Below are 20,497 nucleotides of genomic sequence, written 5' to 3'. Positions count from 1 at the left end.
CGAATCAAAATAATCCTAATTCAGCATAGCGGTTGCTAAAAATATCCCCAAATATAGGAAAATAGTTGGTTTGAATACCGAAAAATTTTTTCACTTTTCATTTTCGTTCATGTTCTAAAACTTCGACATTTTGCAAATCACATAACAATTTTTTGTTTATGTTTTGAGTTCTTGGGGGGGGTCATGACCCCGTGACCCCCCCCCTGTATACGCCGTTGATCTACAGAGTCTATAAAATTATATTGAGTGATAGGGTGTTTTTTTTTTTAAGAAACGACGACATTCGGAATTAGTACCACAAAAACTGGGAAATAAATGTTACCCCAATGAAAATTGGTACAAATGATTCATTTATAACAGAAACCAAGAATCTAAGCAGTCTATAAAAATGTTTAAGGTGAAAGGGTGTTTTTCTTGGGAAGTAACGAAAATCCGCCTTAAGTCCGATAAAATTAATGGTATAAAAGTTACCCTTACGAAATGTATTAAAAATGTTGTCTTTCCCAAGGGAATTACGAATAAAATAAGTCTTTAAACTTTGTTCATGTGAAAGGGTGTTTTTTTTAGGTGTAGAGGAAATGTGGGTAGGTTGGAAAAACTAAATTCAGCAATTATGTTACTTTTGAGATAAGAAACAAGAATCTAAAGTGAAAGGATATCATGGTTAAAAAGGTGTTTTTTTTAGTAAAAACGTTGAATTTGGGATAGAAAGCAAGAATAAATGAAAGGGTGTTTTTTTATAAGAGACAGTAAAATCTGTATTATGTCAAAAAAAAACCTCAAAAAAACTGATTTTTCAGTCAAAATGTAGAATATTTAATAGAGTTCAGGGTTGATGTATGTTAAAACTTTTAGCTGTATTGAATATAATACATTTTGGGAGACAAATAAGTGTTTTAAACAATTTTTAGATTTGCGTAGAGTTGCCAAGTTTTTTTAGGCTTTTGTTTTACATTCAAAAATTTTTCTTATTTTCTGCAAAGATATGACAGTTTTAGTTACATATGAGAAAATGTTTACTTTTAAATAATGTTGCCACATAGATGTTTCCATTTTAAATGTGGCAACCCTATTTTGTCATTTTCAGTAGCAACTAATCTTTCATTTGACACCAACCTCTTGTCTTATGAGCTATGTAGGTATCTCGACGGTTGACGTTTGATTTATAATTACAAAGATGTTACACTTTTCAATTCAAGCCCTTGGCATAAACACATTTTTTAATGTAATGAAAATAACCTAAACTAAACACCAGGAATACAAAAACAAATGTATGATGTAATATTTCTATCATCAGTTTGATACATTCCTGATGTAATATTTTCCGAATCAAATATCTGCCATCAATCACAGACAAATCATTATGGATCACTCACAATCATGGTTGTTTAGTTGTTTGAACTTGTTTTTTTTTTATACCGAAGATACTTTTAAAGAAGAACCATAAATGAAAAACCTATCTGGGGAAGCTAAAAATACTGAAAATAATAAGAGAAGGTGTTACTTCTCACATATGAATTTCATTCCACATCATAACATGCCCTTAAAAGTCATCAGGAAGTAAAAATTGACGACAGTAAACCCCAGGTCCACTAGCCTACAGTAAAAATATCGCCATAAACAAAAAAAAAAGTAAAAGACCATGAGTATCTTTTCGTTTTCTTGCACTTCTTTTTCTTTGCTGCATAAAAACAAAATAAAATAAAATTTGCCGCTTCAGATGTCTCATACAAAGTTTCATTATCAAAACCATCAATACTCTACTCGTATATCGTATCGTATTAGTGTGTTTGTATTAGCCTTTTGCCTCTATTTTAATTTAGTTTGTTTTCCTGCATCATATTATTAAGACTCTTATGACATCACGACGACGACTACCATTGCCACTCACTTTCATTTCATCGTGGAGTTTGATAATAAAAAAAAAAGGTTAAAAATTCGATTCGAAGTTGTAAGAGAGCTTACCAAAAGGTGGGGGCCTTTCTCTCAATAAACCAAAACCCATTCGCATATCTCCAGGCATCTGATGGTTTTACTTTGATTTCGTTTGGCTTCCTCTGGTGAGCCAATGTGCGTTTGTGGCAACAATGAAATACATTCCGGTTCATATGATTAGTTATTTATTATTATTACAGCATTCTATTTTTTTTAATTTACTTAGCCCTATTCGTGTAAAAATAAATCTTTATGTTTACATAATAAAATTATAAAAAGTGAAAAATTATGCTAAGCCACAAGAGACGTTGCGAAAAAGAAACTTTGTCCACGTCTACACGTCGAGTTATCTACTAAACCCTTGAAGTTTAAAGTTAAAGTTATTGGTAGGTATAAAATGATTAGTCTAAAAAGAAAATAAAAAAAGGAGGGTTGTCGTTTGATAGTTTGGTTTAAATGACAAACAAAACAACTCAGATTGTAAATAAACAATAAAATGCACGACTAAGTACCACGTACTTGCTCTAAGATAGAAAGTTGCTTAAAATATTAAAGCTTTTTTTAAAATTCATTTAAAATTTAAGTTTGTATAATTTCTTTTACAACAAGGAAATTTTGAAATTTCGACATAGTTGGCTTTAAAAAACTCTTATTTTTTGTCTAACCATGGTACAAATATGATTCATACGTCATATGAAAGGTGAAATAACCTTTCAGATGATATAAAATTTACTATAGGTTGTCATTTAAAAAAATATATTTAATGGTGTTACAAGAGAAAAAAGATTGATTTTTTTGCTTTTTTGATGAAAAGTGATTTGGTTTGAAAAAAATAAGCTCTTTTTGTAGATGTTATAAATATAGACGATAAAAATATTTTGAGCTGAAACAATAAGCTTTCAGATGATATAAAATTAATATAAAAAACATGTATTTAAAGGAGATAGAAAATAAAATAGGTAGATTTTTTCTTCTTTTTTTTTGCAAGAAAAATTTTTTTTAAGGTTTCACTTCTACCACGTGTGAATTGCACACATGACTTTTTTTTATATCAAAATGTTCTTTAAAATCAAAAACGTCGTTTACTAAAAAATCACACATCAGAGGGCCAATTCTCGTTCTGTAAAGATGTGAAGTGATTAAAATAATATTATTTCGACCCCCAGGAATGAAAAATAAGTTTTTAAACTCGAAATATTAAAAATAAAACATATTTGTTTACACAGGTTTTTTTAATAATTTTAGTGGTTTTAGTGTAAATTTAAATTTTTTGGAACATAGAATTTTTGAATTTACAGAATTTTTGAGTCTGTATTTTGGCACATACAGAATTTTGACCACAACAACAAGTCCGTAAACCAGAACCTTCTTTTAAATTTGAAAAAATCAGCCTTCCTTAATTTCGTTCCACGAAAAAGCCTATATTTCCTGCATTCTTGTACATTATTTTTTCCTTAAAAATTTAAAAATTTTCCTTTTAAAATTGATGATTTTTCTTCAAATTATTTTTTGGCGGTGGTGAAATATGTATCGAGGTCAAGGTGAATAACCAGTGGTGAAGAAAGAAAGTGGTGACAACGAAATATGGAATTGAAAACCATTTTTGATGATATTAGTAATTGTAATAAACAAATTTTATATTTTATATGCAGTTCTTATAAAAAACAATCAAATTACAATATTATTATTCTTGTTTAATTATATTTTACATAATAGCTTTGATATTTTAGCTACCTACTTCTACCCAGGATTGTAAAAAATATTTTTTTTTTTAATGCATTTGTTTTCCATTACAAATTAAATAATAAAAAATATTTGTTGCCAATGAAAATTTTTTGCATTAAAATAAAAATATTTATTGCAATAAATTAAAAAAAACTTTGCATTCAAAAAAAATATTTATTGCAAATAAAAAAATTTTGCATTACAAAACAAAACGTTACAGCAACTTAAAAATATTTGCATAGAGAATAAAAATTTTATTGCAAATGAAAATATTTTGCACTAAAAAAAATGTTGCATTGAAAAATAAATTCAATGCAAATTGTATACATTTAATATTTTTTTATTATTCATCAAATATCTTACTATTTTGAGCTTTGACCATACATAAGCTATTTCAACTATAAAATTTTAAGTTAATTTATGGTCAAATAGCCAAAACTGTAAGAAATTCTACGAATATTAAAAAAAATATTTATGTAATGTACACATTTTATTTGCAATAAAAATTTTATTTTCAATGCAAATATTTTTACGTTGCAAAACAATTTTTTTAATGCAAATTTTCTTGAGTTCCAATAAATATTTTTTTTAATGCAATTTTTTTATTTTCAATAAATATTTTTTTTTATTTCAAATGCATTTTTTTTTCAACTGACAAAAAAAATAACAAAAGAAGAAACAAACGGCTCTACGAAGCTGAACCGCACTGTTCAAAAGAAGGTAGGTAAAAAGAGAGCACACATCCAAAATTTGTAAATTTTTTTTTTCAAAAGCCCCGAGCCCCCCAACAGATTGCATTTCATTTAAAACCAAGATTCGCAGAAAGACATTGAAACAAACGATCTTTAGCAGTTGCCGCAGTCACATGAGAAATGTTGGAAGAGAAATTTTTAAATTAACTCAAAAAAATCAAAAATTATCGGAACCGTTGAGTTGATGTATTCGTATCGTGAGAAATAAGGAAGAGCCATTTCGAGTGCATGTTATCCAATACCTATTAATAGATTGCTTTCAATTTTTGCAAATTGTTTATGAAGTGTTTAAAATAAAAGAAATATTAATTTCTTAATAAAGTGGTAGTGCTTTGTACCAATTTAATGAATTGAATTCGGTGATTTGAGAATTCATAAAAAATCCAAAAATAAAAGCGAAATTTAAAACGGATTTAAGTCGTTACTAAAGACAAAACACTTCAAAATGAAGGTAAGTGTTAACAGTGTATTATTTGCATGTGAAAGAAGTGAAACGCATACCTAAAAATGCATTAAGCAAGAGTACCTACCTGAATTCAAAATAAATAAAAAGTAACTACTGCTAGTGTAATATACCTAACTTATACCAACTCGTCGATGTGTCACAATTCAGTGAAAGTGATCACAGTTTACTTCCTTCCGATAGCGATGTACAGTTACAAAGGAAATACAATATGTGGATACTTACCAATCTTCATTTTTTTTTTTTTTTTTTAAGAAATACATGTTTGTATATTGTTTTGCTTATTCTGTATCATGGGTGTGATGTTTTATGGAAAAGTTGTTAATTTATTTGTGTAAATGTTTATGTTTTCTTAGGAATTGATAATTGTAAATGAAAACTGATAGGGCTCTTGACCCCAAAGTAATTAGTCCAATAAACAAAAAGTTACAAGTGGATTATCTGTAAAATATAACGATTAAAAGTGAAATCGAAAGTGGTGTATACCAATTATATGGAGGAAGCAGATTAATTTTTTTTTAAGACAGGTGTTGTAGAGTAACGATCACGCACCATAACTAAATCCAAGACCGGAAAGTACTTGCATGTGGGAATTGTTACAAAATTGTTTCATCATTAGCAGCGATTGCATATTTAATTATTTTCAAACGAAAAGATATTTCGGATATTATATATGTAGCTGCTTTTGACTTACAGATTATGTACAAAACTAACTTCAAACAATTTTTATTTCTAATTATCTTCGTTGATAACACTGGTCAACAAGGTTTTTGCCACAAGAACCAAAATATACTTTCCTAGTAGTTTTTGGGGTGCTGAATCCGAATCTGAAGTCAGAAAAATTTGATTGGCCTTCGTTTTTGAAATATTACAGTTAGAAAATGTCAAAAAACGTAATTTTGGCTGTTTTCGAGGTTATGTTTTTATGTGGAGTAATTAATTGTGAATAAATTTGTAACGGTGCCAATAAGAGCTAGTTTTATTCATTCAAAAAATGTTTAAATCTTTCCGATATCTCTTTTATTGCCCGAGATATTTAAAATTTAAGTAGCGGTCTTTGAATCAGAAACAACACTGGCCAACCAAATTACACTTTTTTTTGCCACAAGAATCAAAATATACTTTTCTGAAGGTTTTTGGGTTGCTGAACTCGAATCCACAATCAGAAAAATTTTATTAGCCTTCGTTCTTAAAATATTACCGTTATAAAATGCAAAAAAGGGTTTTTTTTATAACGGTTATATTTCAAGAACGGAGGCTAATAGAATTTTTCCGATTGCGGATTTGAGTTCAGCAACTCAAAAACCTTCAGAAAAGTATATTTTGGTTCTTGTGGCAAAAATTCTGTGGCCAGTGACTTAAACTTTAGATTAAATTTAGTTTCTCTTTGACTTATTAAATGAAACTAAAGATATCTCGAGCAATAAAAGAGATATCGGGAAAATTTAAACAGTTTTTGAAAGAAGAATATCTGTTCTTATAATAACCTTTACAAATTTGTTTATAATGAACTACCCCACATAAAAACAGAACCTCGAAAACAGCCAAAATTACGTTTTTTGACATTTTCTAACGGTAATATTTCAAAAACGAAGGCCAATCAAATTTTTCTGAATTCAGATTCGGATTTAGCACCCCAAAAACTACTAGAAAAGTACATTTGGGTTCTTGTGGCAAAAAAAAAGTTAAATTTTGTTGACCAGTGTAATAAGTGATTATTAAAAACTAACTGACCCCGTAGACGTTGGCGTTGTTCTGCTTTCGCACATCATGAATAGAACAAACCTTTCGTTGAAAGGGTGTTTTTTTTTTTGAGTGAAAGAAACAAAAACCTCTCTGATGCTCAAAAAACATCTATTCATCCAAAATAATTGTCCAAGGAAATTGAATGTTTATACTAAAGGCGTACTACATGAATCATTGCCTTTTTGGAACATATCACAGAAATTATCTACTACCCTCGAAAAAAACACCCATTGACCCAAAATTACCTTTATTACACAGTTTTTGTAATAAGATCACATTTTCTTAACACCACAAAGAAAACACCCTTTCACATTGACCTTATGGAGATGTCATTGTATTCAGCATAAAAAAAATTTTGTATATTCTTATGAATATTTTACAGCAAAAACTATACGTTTTGGTGGACGAAAAAAAATCAAAGACAGATTACATATTGAAAGAAAAGATTTTTGCTAATTTTTTCATTTTAAAACTCATATAGTCATGGTAGGATATTCATTTTCAGAACATGAAATTATTATTAGATAGGATAATGATAGAACATAATGTTTAAGGGTTTTGTACACGGAGAAAAAAGACCTCATAGAATTAAGCGGATCCCACCTTATATTAAGCGGATTTCTGCATGGTTTTTTGCTAAGATGACTTCCACCTAAAATTAAGGAGACAAATCATATACATTTCTTGAATGCTCAAATAAAAAAAAAAGAACTGTCAGCCACTGGGGAAACTACAACTGTTGGGTCACTAGGCGAGTGCCTTATACCATCTTGCTATCTCACTGTTGGAAATTAGCATGATAAACTGTAACTAAAGCTAAAGTGTTACTATAATTTTAAAATTTTTATTTTTTGTCGGTTTTTTGAAGATGACAATTCACATTAAAATAAAATGAAGTTCACATTAAATTTAACTGAGTTTAGATGAAATCACCATATTTCAAGCGAATATCCTCTTATTTTAAGGTGGTGAAATTTAATGTGCGCTTCGTCTTATTATAAGGTGAAATTTTTTTTCTCCGTGTAGGCTTAAGCCTAAAAAATTTAGAAATAATTAAACAGTGAAAGAACATATATATTGATTAACGCTGTATTTCTAGTGTATCTCTAAGTTTTGATTACGTATAAAGTTTACCTCAAAGAGAAGACTTGTTAATCTTTTATTTGACATTATACCTAATACGGAAACAGACAACCCACTTTATGTTGGCCAAGCTGAAGTGATACAAATGACCATATTGAAAAATGATTGGTAATCTGATGCACAAAATAGAAGAAACCACTAAATGAATTTATTCTGCGTTCTTTGAATTAAATACAAGTAAACTTACCTTCCTTTTTTTGAAATTGAAAGTCAAAATTGTAAGATTTATTGCATTATACACTATTAACCAAAAGAATTGTGGCATACCAAAAAGTGTATTGAGCTGATAAAGCTTTAATTAGCTATGTATCCTTGAAAAAAAGTTTATTTCAACATTTGTCTCTCAAATAACAAATTGTTTTGGTTTGGTTTATACACTCAGAGAAAAAAACTGTAATGTATTACTACAGATTTGTTTTTAACTATTTTTAAACAATCGGGATGATTTTGTTTAATAGTAAAAAAAATAGTTGATTGTGATCATTTTAATAGCCAATCAAAGTTTTTTATAATGCAACTATGGATAATGCCGGTTTTAGCACTTCTGGCCCAGGATTTCATGCATCGCCCTTCCGTGCCTTATCCAAAGAAAGATTAAATAGTTGAAAAAGTTTAAAATAATTGAACGAATAGGGTCGCACGTAGGTTCTTGCTCTTATGCTAACACCTCAAAGTAACTCTCATGTTACAGCATTTTACTGAACAAAATTAGGGAAAATTTAAAATTTGATATTTTTAAGGAATTTCATAAGCAGTGACAAAAAAAATAAAATCTGTTTTTATAATTAATAAACCTCCGTTTTAAATGACCTTTTACACAAAACCAAGTATACCTTCGATATCTTGCATAAAAAGGAATTTTAAGAAAAAAAAAATTCGAAAATCGGTATACAAATTCTCACATTTTTCAAAAAAAAAGTTGGTATTCCATTTTTAAGGAAATATTATTCAACACATAAAAACGAAATTTCTATAAAATTCATCAACCCGTTTCCAAAAAAATGTATTATGCAAAAAAAAAATTTTAATAATTTTTTTTTTAAATACAAAAATGTGTTTTTTGAGAAATTTTGAAAATTTTTATATAATTATTGTGTATTAATTTCTGGATCAATACTTTGGTCGAAATTTGCTTCGTTGTTAACGATAAATTCATAAATAAAAAAAAGTTCTATGACAGGTACCGTAAATAACGGTAGGTACAAAAAATATTTTTTTTTATTCCAAAGCAAGCTTTTATCGTTAGATCCGTTTTTAAACAAAATTAACATTTCTATTTAGGTTATAAGACAGGCAACGTTAGTTTTGATCCTAAAAAAATTTCAAATTGTCCTCTTTGGAATCACCCAAAACTGTTACATAACTACTAAATCAGAAGAAAATCACTCCATTAGTTTAGGCGGTAGCTCGAGATATTACAGACAGATGGCATTCTCCATCATCTAAATGTCATATAAAATTGTTATCTCTAGTTCAATTTTTTTCCAAATCCTAAACATGCCTTATAGTACCTACCTAACCTATAGCGTCAGTAAAAATGTAGAGAAAAAAAAGTTGAAAAAAAAGTTGAAAAAAGAAGTCAGATTATCCGTATTTTTCTTGCGAAAAACTAAAAACGCAGTTCTGAAATTTGCAAGAATATTACAATAACTTAAATTTTTTTTATGGGAGGTGAACTTTTCTATGTTTATGTATTCAAAATTCCAAGAATCGATATTATTCCTAAAATAAGTAAAAATGCTGTTGTCATATCAATTTTAATGTCCTTCCATAAACCACCAGATAATATCTAATTCATCGCCAGTAATAATAATCTCATACCATTTATGCGTTTTTTTCTTTTAAAATAATTACAAAGTAGATAAACATCATTGTACTTTATTAAAAAAAAAAAAAAAAGCAAATAATAATAACTTCTTTTTATGAAGCTAACAATCACCGTGTGATAAGCAATTGATTTTGGTGGTGATAAAACTTCTTGCAACTCTTGTTTCATTTTCAACAGCGTGTGCAATTTTCACTTGCGATATAGGTACTATAGGGCAAGTTTAGGATTCGTAAAAAAAATCGAACTCGAGATAACAATTTTACATGACATTACGATGATGGAGAATGCCAAAAAAGTGGGTCCGGCAATTCTGTCTGTGTGTCTGTCTGTCTGTCTGTCTGTCTGTCTGTCTGTCTGTCTCTATCTGGAGCTGCAGCCTAAACGAGTGAAGTGATTTTCTTCAAACTTGGTAGTTAGCAGTTTTTGGTGATTCCCTAGAGGGGAAATTGAAATTTATTTTTTATGACCAAAACTAACGGTACCTGCCATATAACGGAAATAGAAAAGGTAATTTTTTTCAAAAACGGCTCTAACGATTTTGATTAAAATTTTTGTGTGTAGTACTACACACAAGGGCCAACTTTTTAAATAAAAAAAATATTTTTTGTACCGTTATTAACGGTACCTGTCATAGAACGGTTTTTTTCGTTTCTGAATATCTCGTACAAAATTAACCCGATTTAAATGAAAATTTTTATACAAAAGTGTGTAAGTAAAGGTAATATTAAAATTTTAGAAAATTTTCAAAAAACGCATTTTTGGTTTTTTAAAAAATATTTCAAAATTTTTTTTTGAAAAATCAATTTTTTGAAAACGGATCAATGAAAAATTTTGAAATTTAGTTTTTATGTGTAAATTAATTATTTCTTCAAAATGGCATACCAACTTTTTTTTTGAAAAATGTTAAAAAAATTTTATATATAAAAAATTATTTTTTTAAAAAACGGCTCCTACAATTTTCATAAATACATTTTTATACGAGAAATAAAATGGCATATTTGTTTTTTTTTTAAGATATTTTAAAACGGAGTTTTATTAATTATAAAAACAGATTTAATTTTTTTATACTACTTATGAAATTTCTTCAAAATATCAAATTTTAAATTTCTTGAATAAAAAGCTTTAACATTATACACTTAGGAGCAAAAAAATGGAACCAAACTTTTGCGTTTTTTTAAAACGTTAATTGGCCAGGATGTAATTGACATACATGAATGTTAATTGCACCATTAAAAAGCTTGAAACAAAGGCTTTAAATCAATACTAGGAACTTTAAAACCCGTTCACTTTATAAGGATCCAATCAACATAAATGAAGCATGTAAGCAAAAAAAGACTGAAACTGAAACAGAGAGTATCTGGAAAATTTAACATTTTAAAAAAATTAAGTGCAATTTATTGACAGATAACGTCAATAGTAACGGTAGGAAAAAAAAACTGAAATTGAAGCAGAGAATATCAAGAAAATTTAACATTTAGAAAAAAATGAAGTGCAATTTATTGACAGATAGCTATGATACTATCGTATGCATTTTGAAGTTTTTACCAACAATTAAAAGTAAAAAATTCAAGCTTTTAAATGAGACCATAAAACTTGAAGAAACATTATTTTATCCATTGCAATTTTTGTTTTAAATAAAAATTATCTTTTTTGATTCCGTTTTTTTGCTCTTAAGTGTAGTTACTTTAAGCATAAGAGCAAGTACGTGCGACCCCAGTCGTGCAATTTATTAATTGTGACTAGGTTGTCTCTGAAAACCTGAATTCTGTTACAGAAAAATCATGCGTGTTGTTAATAACTTACAATTATAAAGGTTGCAATTATAATTCTGCAACATGTGGATAAAATTTACTTGAATATTATTTTTAAGAAGCAAAAAAAAACAACTCTGCAGACATTAAGCAAGTAAAACGGAAGGGTTTTTAAATATCCGCTAAAACACTAAACTGATTTAAATAATTGAGGAAATTGTTTGCTTATTTGTGCCAGTTAATTTTTTTCACTAAATTAAGAAATTAAAGCCTTCTAAAAAAATTGAGGTATAATAATGGCTTTGATACTTTGTTGTTACACTTTTTTGTTCAGCTGGAGGAATTAGAATTCATAACCTTTCCGTCGTCGTCTAATTTGCTTTGTGTCAACAGATACCCTATTGCATCAAACAAAACCAGCTGAATGTCCTCTTTTTAAAATCTTTTGTCTAATTAATTCAATTTTTTAATTGTCCGTTACGATTCTTGAGTAACTTGAGTAACTTATTTTGCTTAAAGACCTGTTGTAATAAAATTGATGCTCGTAAAGTAATTAACTCATCTTTTCTTTTACACTTTTTCGAGTTTTTCTTGTCACAATCTTTTACTACCCAACAGTTTTCATGTTAAAATTGGAGTTTTATTTTTTTTTTTTCTTTTGGATTGAGTAAACATAAAACTATAAATACTTACTCTTGTTATGTCAATGATTGTAAATTTAAATACTGTGAGTAAGGGGTAGTTAAGTGGGATGAAAAACATATAACAACTATAGCAATGCATATAAAAATAAAGATACAGAGTCATTTTAAGAAGGAACCAATTGAAGGAATTATCTGTGCAACGAATAATCAGCATGTTTCTTTGACAAAAGATACCCCTATCACATCTTATGTTTTTTTTTAGTCACAAATGGAAAAAAAAATTTAAAGCGTTCTTCAATTTCATATTACAAGAAATTTCGTAAGAAAAAAATATGAAATTTGTTTTAAGAATTACATAAACACCAGAAGACGAAGTATGCAATTTGATTTGTATAAAAGGAATTTCAATTAAAAACATTTATAACAATATATTATTTTTCATCTAAAAATTTTCTAAAGTTTATCAACGAAATAGTTGATATATGACATAATTAAGAAAAATTAAGAAATATTAATCAACACTTAAAAACGAAATTAAAAAATAAACGTTTTCAAAAAATTGATTTTTCGAAACAAAAAATTAAATTTTTTTTAAATCCGAAAATGCATTTTTTTTTTTGAAAATTAAAAAAAGTTAATAATAGAGTTACTAAAACCCGTCTGTGTCGGTGCTATGGCAGGTACCGTTAATATCGGTTCAATTTTTTTTTTTTTTTTCAAACAAAAATACTTATACTATATATTTGCTTGAAACAAACAAATTTTAATCAAAACCGTTAGAGCCGTTTTTGAAAAAAAAAAAAAAAATAAATAAAGTTTTGTACTTTCGTTATTATTACAGGTACCGTTTCTTTTGGTTTCAATTTCCACTCTATGGAATCTTTCAAAGCTGTCAACTGCCAAGTTTGAAGAAAATTGCAATCAATAGTTTGAGAGGTTCAAAGATACATACAGACAGAATTGCGAGACCCACTTTCTTGACATACTCTATCGCACATAATAAAATTATTTTTTAGCAATAATAGGTTTGATATGCACAAAATGTGGATAAAAAACGTTCATACTTTAGAATTTTTCAAGTAAAATCATTAAGTATTTTTTATGCATATGACCCGTTGACTTATAAACCAATGAATTTCGGCTGCAAACACGAAAAAGGCTGACTCAACCACACGTTCCATTTTCCACTAGCAGTGTGGTATAGATTATAAAGGATAAATTTTATACTACGCCAAAACTAATTTAAGGCAAAATGTACTATAGCTTATTTTAAAGGTAATATTCTGAGGGTGGACACCAAGAAATAAATTCTTAAAATTCAGTCATTACATATGTATACATTAGGGCGTTCGTTACTTAGGTTTTTTTTCGGGAATCAAGTTCCTAAGTGGAAAAACTGTTTCTAAATAACAAAAAAAAATCCATTAGCCCAAGAGGGCTAAAGTTTTTTTCTTATTTGAAATAGGTATATGTTGACATATTAGGCCATTTTGAAAAAAAAGACATGCATGTCCTGACTAAACCCCTAGTCCTAGAAAAATGGTTTATATCTTTTTGAAAAGGGTTTTTAATATAGAATAGAACCTCATCAAATTTTACATTTAGGCTATATCTAAAAAAATGGCATAATAAGTCAACATATACCTATTTCAAATGAGAAAAAACTTTAGCCCTCTTGGGGTGCCATCTAGCGTCAAAATATAAATCTGAAAAAATTAGGGGATTTTTTTTTTTATTATTTAGAAACAGTTTTTCCACTTAGGAACTTGATTCAAAAATAACGAACGCCCTAGCATACCTACATATAGGCTAAATAGGGGTAGAATGACATGGTAAGAAAAAATTAGTTTCTAAACGGTTAGTTGTAGAGAGTTGAATTTTCATAATCGATAGACAAATTTGTTTAAAGAATGACAATAGTGTTGAAAAAAATTCTAAAAAATTAAAATACAGATGGTCATTGACATCAAGAATAAAAAAGACCATAATATTATTATGGGGGAAAATGTTTTTTTTCTATTAAGCTGAATGTCTATCGGATCACAAGGGTGATAGCTATTACTATCGTGGGAACCAATTACCCTTAAGATCCTCTCAATACTACTAGATATCAGCGTTAAATCCAATATAAATTCAATTTAATGTAGGTAATAGAAAAAATCACCCTCTCATCCATTATATTTGGATGCACTCTTTTGGCCCTTGGTTAAAATTTTGTTAGATTCAGCATACAAATAAGCTTGTTTTGGCTTTTAAATGAAGCCTTAAAAACAATTAGTTTTAAAGATATAGCTCAACCGAAAACTGCATTATGGATGCATTTTTTTGATTTAGGATAGGTATGTTGTTCAGGGTATTGCTCGCAACAATTTCCACCAATAAAAATGCTGTTTATGATTTTATCCGGGTCAAAACCTCAATACTCTGGGGGTATTTAAAAAATATAATTTCTTGTAAACATTTCATATACAAAAATTGACAAAATGATAAATTTCACTATTTATTTAAAATATTTATCAATGTATTCTTATGAGGTCATTATGTAGAAAACCGTCCGAAAACCGACTTTAAAGACAACCAATTATTTGTTTATTTTTATATCTCGCTTAAAACATGTGCACCCAAATTTTTAAATTATTGCAATCTTGAAAATGACTCAAACAATTTTGATTGCACACATAATATTCAAAGCAATTTCAATATAACAACATTTTCAGATTTTCTTAAAAATCTGAAAAATCTGAAATAAAAAAAGTAGCTTATTTTAATCTGATCTCTAAATTGGCTCTTTCCGAAAAATCAACCAAATTTTTTTTTATAAATATACTTATATAAAATGCTTGCTTTGAACTACTAGAACAATTACGTGCGACTGTTCTCTTAGTTGATTTAGAAATATGTAAATAATATATGAAAAGACCCACATAAAGTTAATAGTCCGAATAAATTCAATGCACATAAATATCTTATCAATTTACTTTTTAGTATGCCATTTACTTCAGTGGCATTGGATACAAAAAAAAAAATAAGAAAATCTCTTAAACCTCTTAAGTGAATTCAAAGATGCCTGTTACTTACTTGTGAAGAACACACAAAGTGAAACCAAAACAAACAAATTATGTTAGTGACAGGGGGCGACTTGACTTAAATACGACAAGAATACTTTATGAGCTAAAGACTTTTCATTTTCAATTGTTGGCACTGCAAATTGGTTAAACACAAAAAAAAAAGACAATTTCAACTAAATAGAAAATAAACTTTCTCAAATATTTATTTGTTTCAAGTAAAGCACTTTTGGATTGTAAAGTTAAGAAAGATGATGTACTTAAAGCTTTGACTTACCAACATTATATTTACTATGAAGTGCTTGTCATTTTCAGAAAAATTATCTTGGTCATTTTCAAATAGCGGATGAGGGAAGATATTTCCTCATCATATCTTCGACTAAAATTAAAAAAAAAAAAAAAATTAAAATAAGAAATTCAAAGATTTTCCAAATGATTAACTATGCGAATCATTCATTCATTCAAATGCAATTAATGAAACACATAATTTTACATTAAATACTTTCATCGGATGAAATCAATTTAGTACAAGGTCTCGAAAGTAAAAGTGATTTTAAAGATGCTTTGATTTATTGAAATAATATAATGCAATCAATTCAGGGTCAAATATAAATTCAGAAACATAAAACTATGGTAAACCAATTATCAAAGAAACAAAGATATCATCATATTAGATGTATGGTAGACGGAGAGCTTGCAGCTATTTTTAGGTTCGAGAGCATTATTCCCCCTTAGGGAATGCATATATCTCATACATTAAGTTTTCAATTATTTATTAGTTTTGGATTCAAAATGATTGCAGCAGGATTCAAATTTCCTTAAAATTTAAGGATGTAGGGTAAATTTTATAGATCCTCTTTACTGGTACTAAACATATGAAGATTACCAAACATAATCATAAAACAAAAATATTTTAAAGTTTTTTATGTGTATTGAGGTTAAAGACCATACAGAACCATGCAGTTTTGAAGTTAACCAAGCCATCCATGAATAAATATATTAAATTTTAGTTGATAGTAAATGATACATGATGAGCTACAATATTAAGTTATCCGTTTATTTATTTTTACTTGAATTTTATTTTTGTAAGTAAATAATGTAGATTTATGTACATTTGCATTTGAAAGCAAATTAAATTAAAAAATTAAAACCAATAGATAATCATAATATTATTATACACATAAGGATAACAAACAAACTCATATAACGCAATTGAATGATATTTACCGCACTGCTATTTTTATATTTTTTTATAAAAAAAAAATATTTTGTTAATTTAAATATTTCCTTTTTTTAAGTAGTAAAAATCTCATTAAAATTATTATGTAAATCTGAACTTAGTTACATGAAATAGATTATCATTGAATTGACAAATTAATTGAAGAGGGGCTAAGGAACACTGCAACAAGTCTTCCTCGTCTACTGTGTAAATTTTAATTTTCAACTTATTTTTATCTTGATGGTCAGTACTAATAAAACGTAGACTTTTATAGTGCAAGAAATATTAGCTACATAAAAATACTGAATAAAATAAGAGAAAACAAAATTAAATTCTTATTTAAAAAAATCAAACAATGAAATCATAAAACTAAACTTTAAATACAAACTAAAAATTAATACCTATTTAATAGTGGGTACCTAAATACATTTTAATGTTTTTTTCTACCGGTTCCTTAGCTTAAGTATTAACTTAAAATATTAACTTTTCACTGTAAATGATGGTCACACAAATTGGATACGGCCAAAATTGAATAAAATACGGACTCTTTAAATCTATTAATTTTTGGTATTTTTGAACACATTTTACAAGTGGTAGGTAATTAGTAGTTTTGTATTTTTTTTTTTTTTTTTTGAAAATATTTCTTGCAATGAGTTGGGATCGGGTCAAAATTCTGGCTTCAAAATTCTGCTTTTCAGAATTCTGCTTTTTGTATTCTGTTTTTCAAAATTCTGCTTTTTAAAATTCTGCTTTTCAAAATTCTGCCAGCATTATATTTGAACAAAAAAAATTCTGCCAATTCTGTTTTTTAATAGCATATGTAATTCAACATTGGTACTTTCGTAAATTTTTTTTGTTTAAGTGTCGCAAATATTTTTTAAAATGCATAAATACTGAATTTCTTTTCTAATACAATCTACAAACTACTTGGAAACGATGTTGTTTCATAAAAAATATTTTTTTTTTTTAATATTCATCTTTATTTGATAAATTAATAAAATTTTAATTATTTTCGGAAGTGATTATATTAAAAACCTTTTCTTAATATTTTCGAATTCATTCATTTAGAAAACAAAAATTAATATGCATTCAAAGAATGACAAATTATGTAGGTAAGTAATCAAATAAGCAGATAATGTTTCAAGAAGATGTTTTAAATTAATTCTGCAAAAGGGTTTGGAAAATGTTAAAAAGCGCGCGCTTTTTAACATTTTCCAAACTTTTTTTTAATTTTTTGCAGAATTTTGGAAAACAGAATTATGAAAACCAGAATTTTGAAAAACAGAATTTTGAAAAACAGAATTTTGAAAAGCAGAATTTTGACCCCAACCCAATGAGTTTTGGGATTTTATGATTTAAATTTATAATTAAGAAGTACTTTTAATTAACAAATGCATACAATTGTTAAAGAAAAATAGTTCAAAAATACCAAAAAACAGTACATTTTAAAAGTCCATATTTTATCCAGTTTTGGCCGTACTCAATTCATGTTATGAGATAAAGGAAAGTAGCAAAAAGAGTCGAACATTTTGATGGAAATGATCATATCTTTAAAACGTATCCATAGATTTTGAAGGAAAGTATCTTGTTATATTTGCTAGATAGTGTACTTCACATACAAGTTTTATATGTCAATAGACTTTGAATTTTTCTTTCAGTAAGATATTTTGTTTTTTAAAGTATCGATTTTTTTTAATGTTTTGATACATTGCACTTAAACATCTGAAGTGACAAAGAAAAGTAATTCTAGTGTTTCTTGTTTATTTATTCATATCTCGAAAACGTATCCATTGTAATTTTTTTAATGTAATATCCGAGTCCCGGAGGTCAAAGTACGTTAGTAAAAAATATTGGTATTGACTGTCCATTTGGGCTGTATAAACCAGTGTAGTTTGGCTGGAATTTAAAATTGATCTTACAAGGTCCAAAATACCATGTTATTCCCATAAGAAACTTTAACCTTTAGATGGTAAGGGTTAGAATTTATTTAAAGACTTTAAGCTTGTTGAACTTTTTTTTGTTATTTTTTTCCAGCCATATAACCCCTTGTAGACCAGTGCCGATGCCTTCAAAAACATTAAAAAGTACAAAAAAATCATAGGAGGATGAAACCCATTATAAAAGGAGGTGAATATGATGAAAATTAAAGGAAAAATAAATTACGGGCGAGCCGAGTTCGGGAAGTGGGTGGGTTGAGTTTTTTAATGATAAAAAATGGTATATCTCGTTTTCCGACAAAACTACAAGTCCTATAGAAAAAAGTTGTACAACAAAGTTGTAGGTAATAAAAAGATCTACCACTTTTGTATCAACAATTTTTTCACATAACCTCAAAATTTATGTGTAAAATTAAAAAACCGAGTTTTTGGTTTTTTATTTTTATCTTTTTCAAAAACAAAAATTTTTCTACGAAACTTGGTGAAAACTTACCTTATTATGTCCCAAATACACTGCAATTTATTTGATTTAAAATATTAATTTGTTCACCTTATTTTGACTTAATACCAAAAAAACACCCTAATTTTCAATCGAAAATTCACGCGTCAAAATATCAGCTTTTTTCAAAAAGTCGGTGGGCATTTTGATTGTTAAAATGTCTATTTTCTTGTGTAAAAAAAAATTTACATTAGTATACTATAGAACATGTTTTAGTAAAATGCAAAAAATGAAAAAAGCTGGAATTCGAAAAATTTTTTTTATCATTGTTTAAAATTTTGGCCTATTTATTACACTTTAATTACTCAAAAAACGTAGGATTTCATGTAATATTGATTAATGTTACGGTTTTTGAGTAATTTAAGTGTAAATTTTAATAAATAGTCCAAAATTTTAAATAATGATAAAAAAATTTTCGAATTGAAGCTTTTTGCTTTTACCTAGAACATGTATTATGGTATACTAATGTAAATTTTTGTTTACACTATTTGAAAGTAGAGATTTTAACGAACAAAATACCCACCGATTTTTTGAAAAAAGCTGATATTTTGACACGTGAATTTTCGATTGAAAATTAGGGTGTTTTTTGGTATTAAGTCAAAAAAAAGGTTAAAAATAAATATTTTAAATCAAATAAATTACAGTGTATTTGGGATATAATAAGGTAAGTTTTCACCAAATTTCGTAGAAAAAATTTTGGTTTTGAAAAAGATAAAATTAAAAAACCAAAAACTCGGTTTTTTGAATTTTTCACATAAATTTTGAGGTTATGTGACAAAATTGTTGATACAAAAGTTGTAGATCTTTTTATTACCTACAACTTTGTCATACAACTTTTTTCTATAGGACTTGTAGTTTTGCCGGAAAACGAGATATACCATTTTTTACCATTAAAAACTCAACCCACCCACTTCCCGAACTCGGCTCGCCCTTTATTTATTTTTCCTTTAATTTTCATCATATTCACCTAATTTTTCAATGGGTTTCATTCTACTTTGATTTTTTTGGGTTTCAAAAATTATCGACCCTGGGTCTATTGAGAGCAAACATATTCCAGTTTTTTTTTTTTTTAAATAACGACTACCCTAGCAAAAGGCTAACGAAATAAATGTCATTGTTTCATATCTTTTGAGCTTTAAGTTTTAATATCTTCAGTAGGATTCACTCTATGAAAAAATGTGATGGAGAATTTTTGTAGAGCGCCCCATTTACTGTTAGATGAGAAGGTGTTGTATGTTGACATTGTTCTTTGGTGAACTTATTGGTAGAATGATATTGTTAACATTATGTTGCCTAAAAAGAATACCGATTTTCATTTAATTATTTTACCTATTTATTGCATTAAAAGGGAAAAACTCCGTTTTGCTACAAGTTCTCAAACTCTTTCATTTTCATCTTAAAAGGTCTGTTTTGCCTATTTAATAGTTGTGGCCTTGTATCTGAGTATTTTTCTATTATAAGTACATTGGCATCCAATGGATTCGCATACGTTGCTATATCTTGTATAATGCGTAACAAACTTGATATTTAAATTTTTCATCTTTCATAAGAGCCTCCTTAAGACTTACGGGTATATAAACTTAATTATCTCCACTAGAGCCTGTTAGATTTCCTTTTACTCCAATTTATTATTAAAATCCAAATCATTTTGAATTCACTTTTTTCTAACTAAAAGCCAAAGAAACTTTTCGAATAACATAACAATTTTTTTCTTCCCCTTTGCTAACAAATTCAAGTATATTTTCTTGTAAACAGATAAAAAAGTATAAATGATGCATTTATACAAAACC

The 20,497-nt window shown here is 27.7% G+C and overlaps 1 protein-coding gene across 1 annotated transcript in view; it reads left to right on the top strand.

The window, feature by feature from the left end:
* Positions 1 to 4,502: 4,502 nt before the first annotated feature.
* Positions 4,503 to 20,497, top strand: part of LOC129915743 (uncharacterized) — a 30,262-nt gene continuing 14,267 nt past the window's right edge. Inside the window, exon 1 of the mRNA XM_055995409.1 lies at positions 4,503 to 4,863. Within this exon, the coding sequence (XP_055851384.1) occupies positions 4,858 to 4,863 (6 nt within the window). The 5' untranslated portion in view covers positions 4,503 to 4,857. The remainder of the gene's footprint in view (positions 4,864 to 20,497) is intronic.

The sequence above is a fragment of the Episyrphus balteatus genome, chromosome 3 (assembly GCF_945859705.1).
Source record: "Episyrphus balteatus chromosome 3, idEpiBalt1.1, whole genome shotgun sequence".
NCBI lineage: Eukaryota > Metazoa > Arthropoda > Insecta > Diptera > Syrphidae > Episyrphus > Episyrphus balteatus.
The sequence above is the reverse complement of the archived record's forward strand: the minus strand, read 5'-3'. Positions and strand labels throughout refer to the sequence as shown.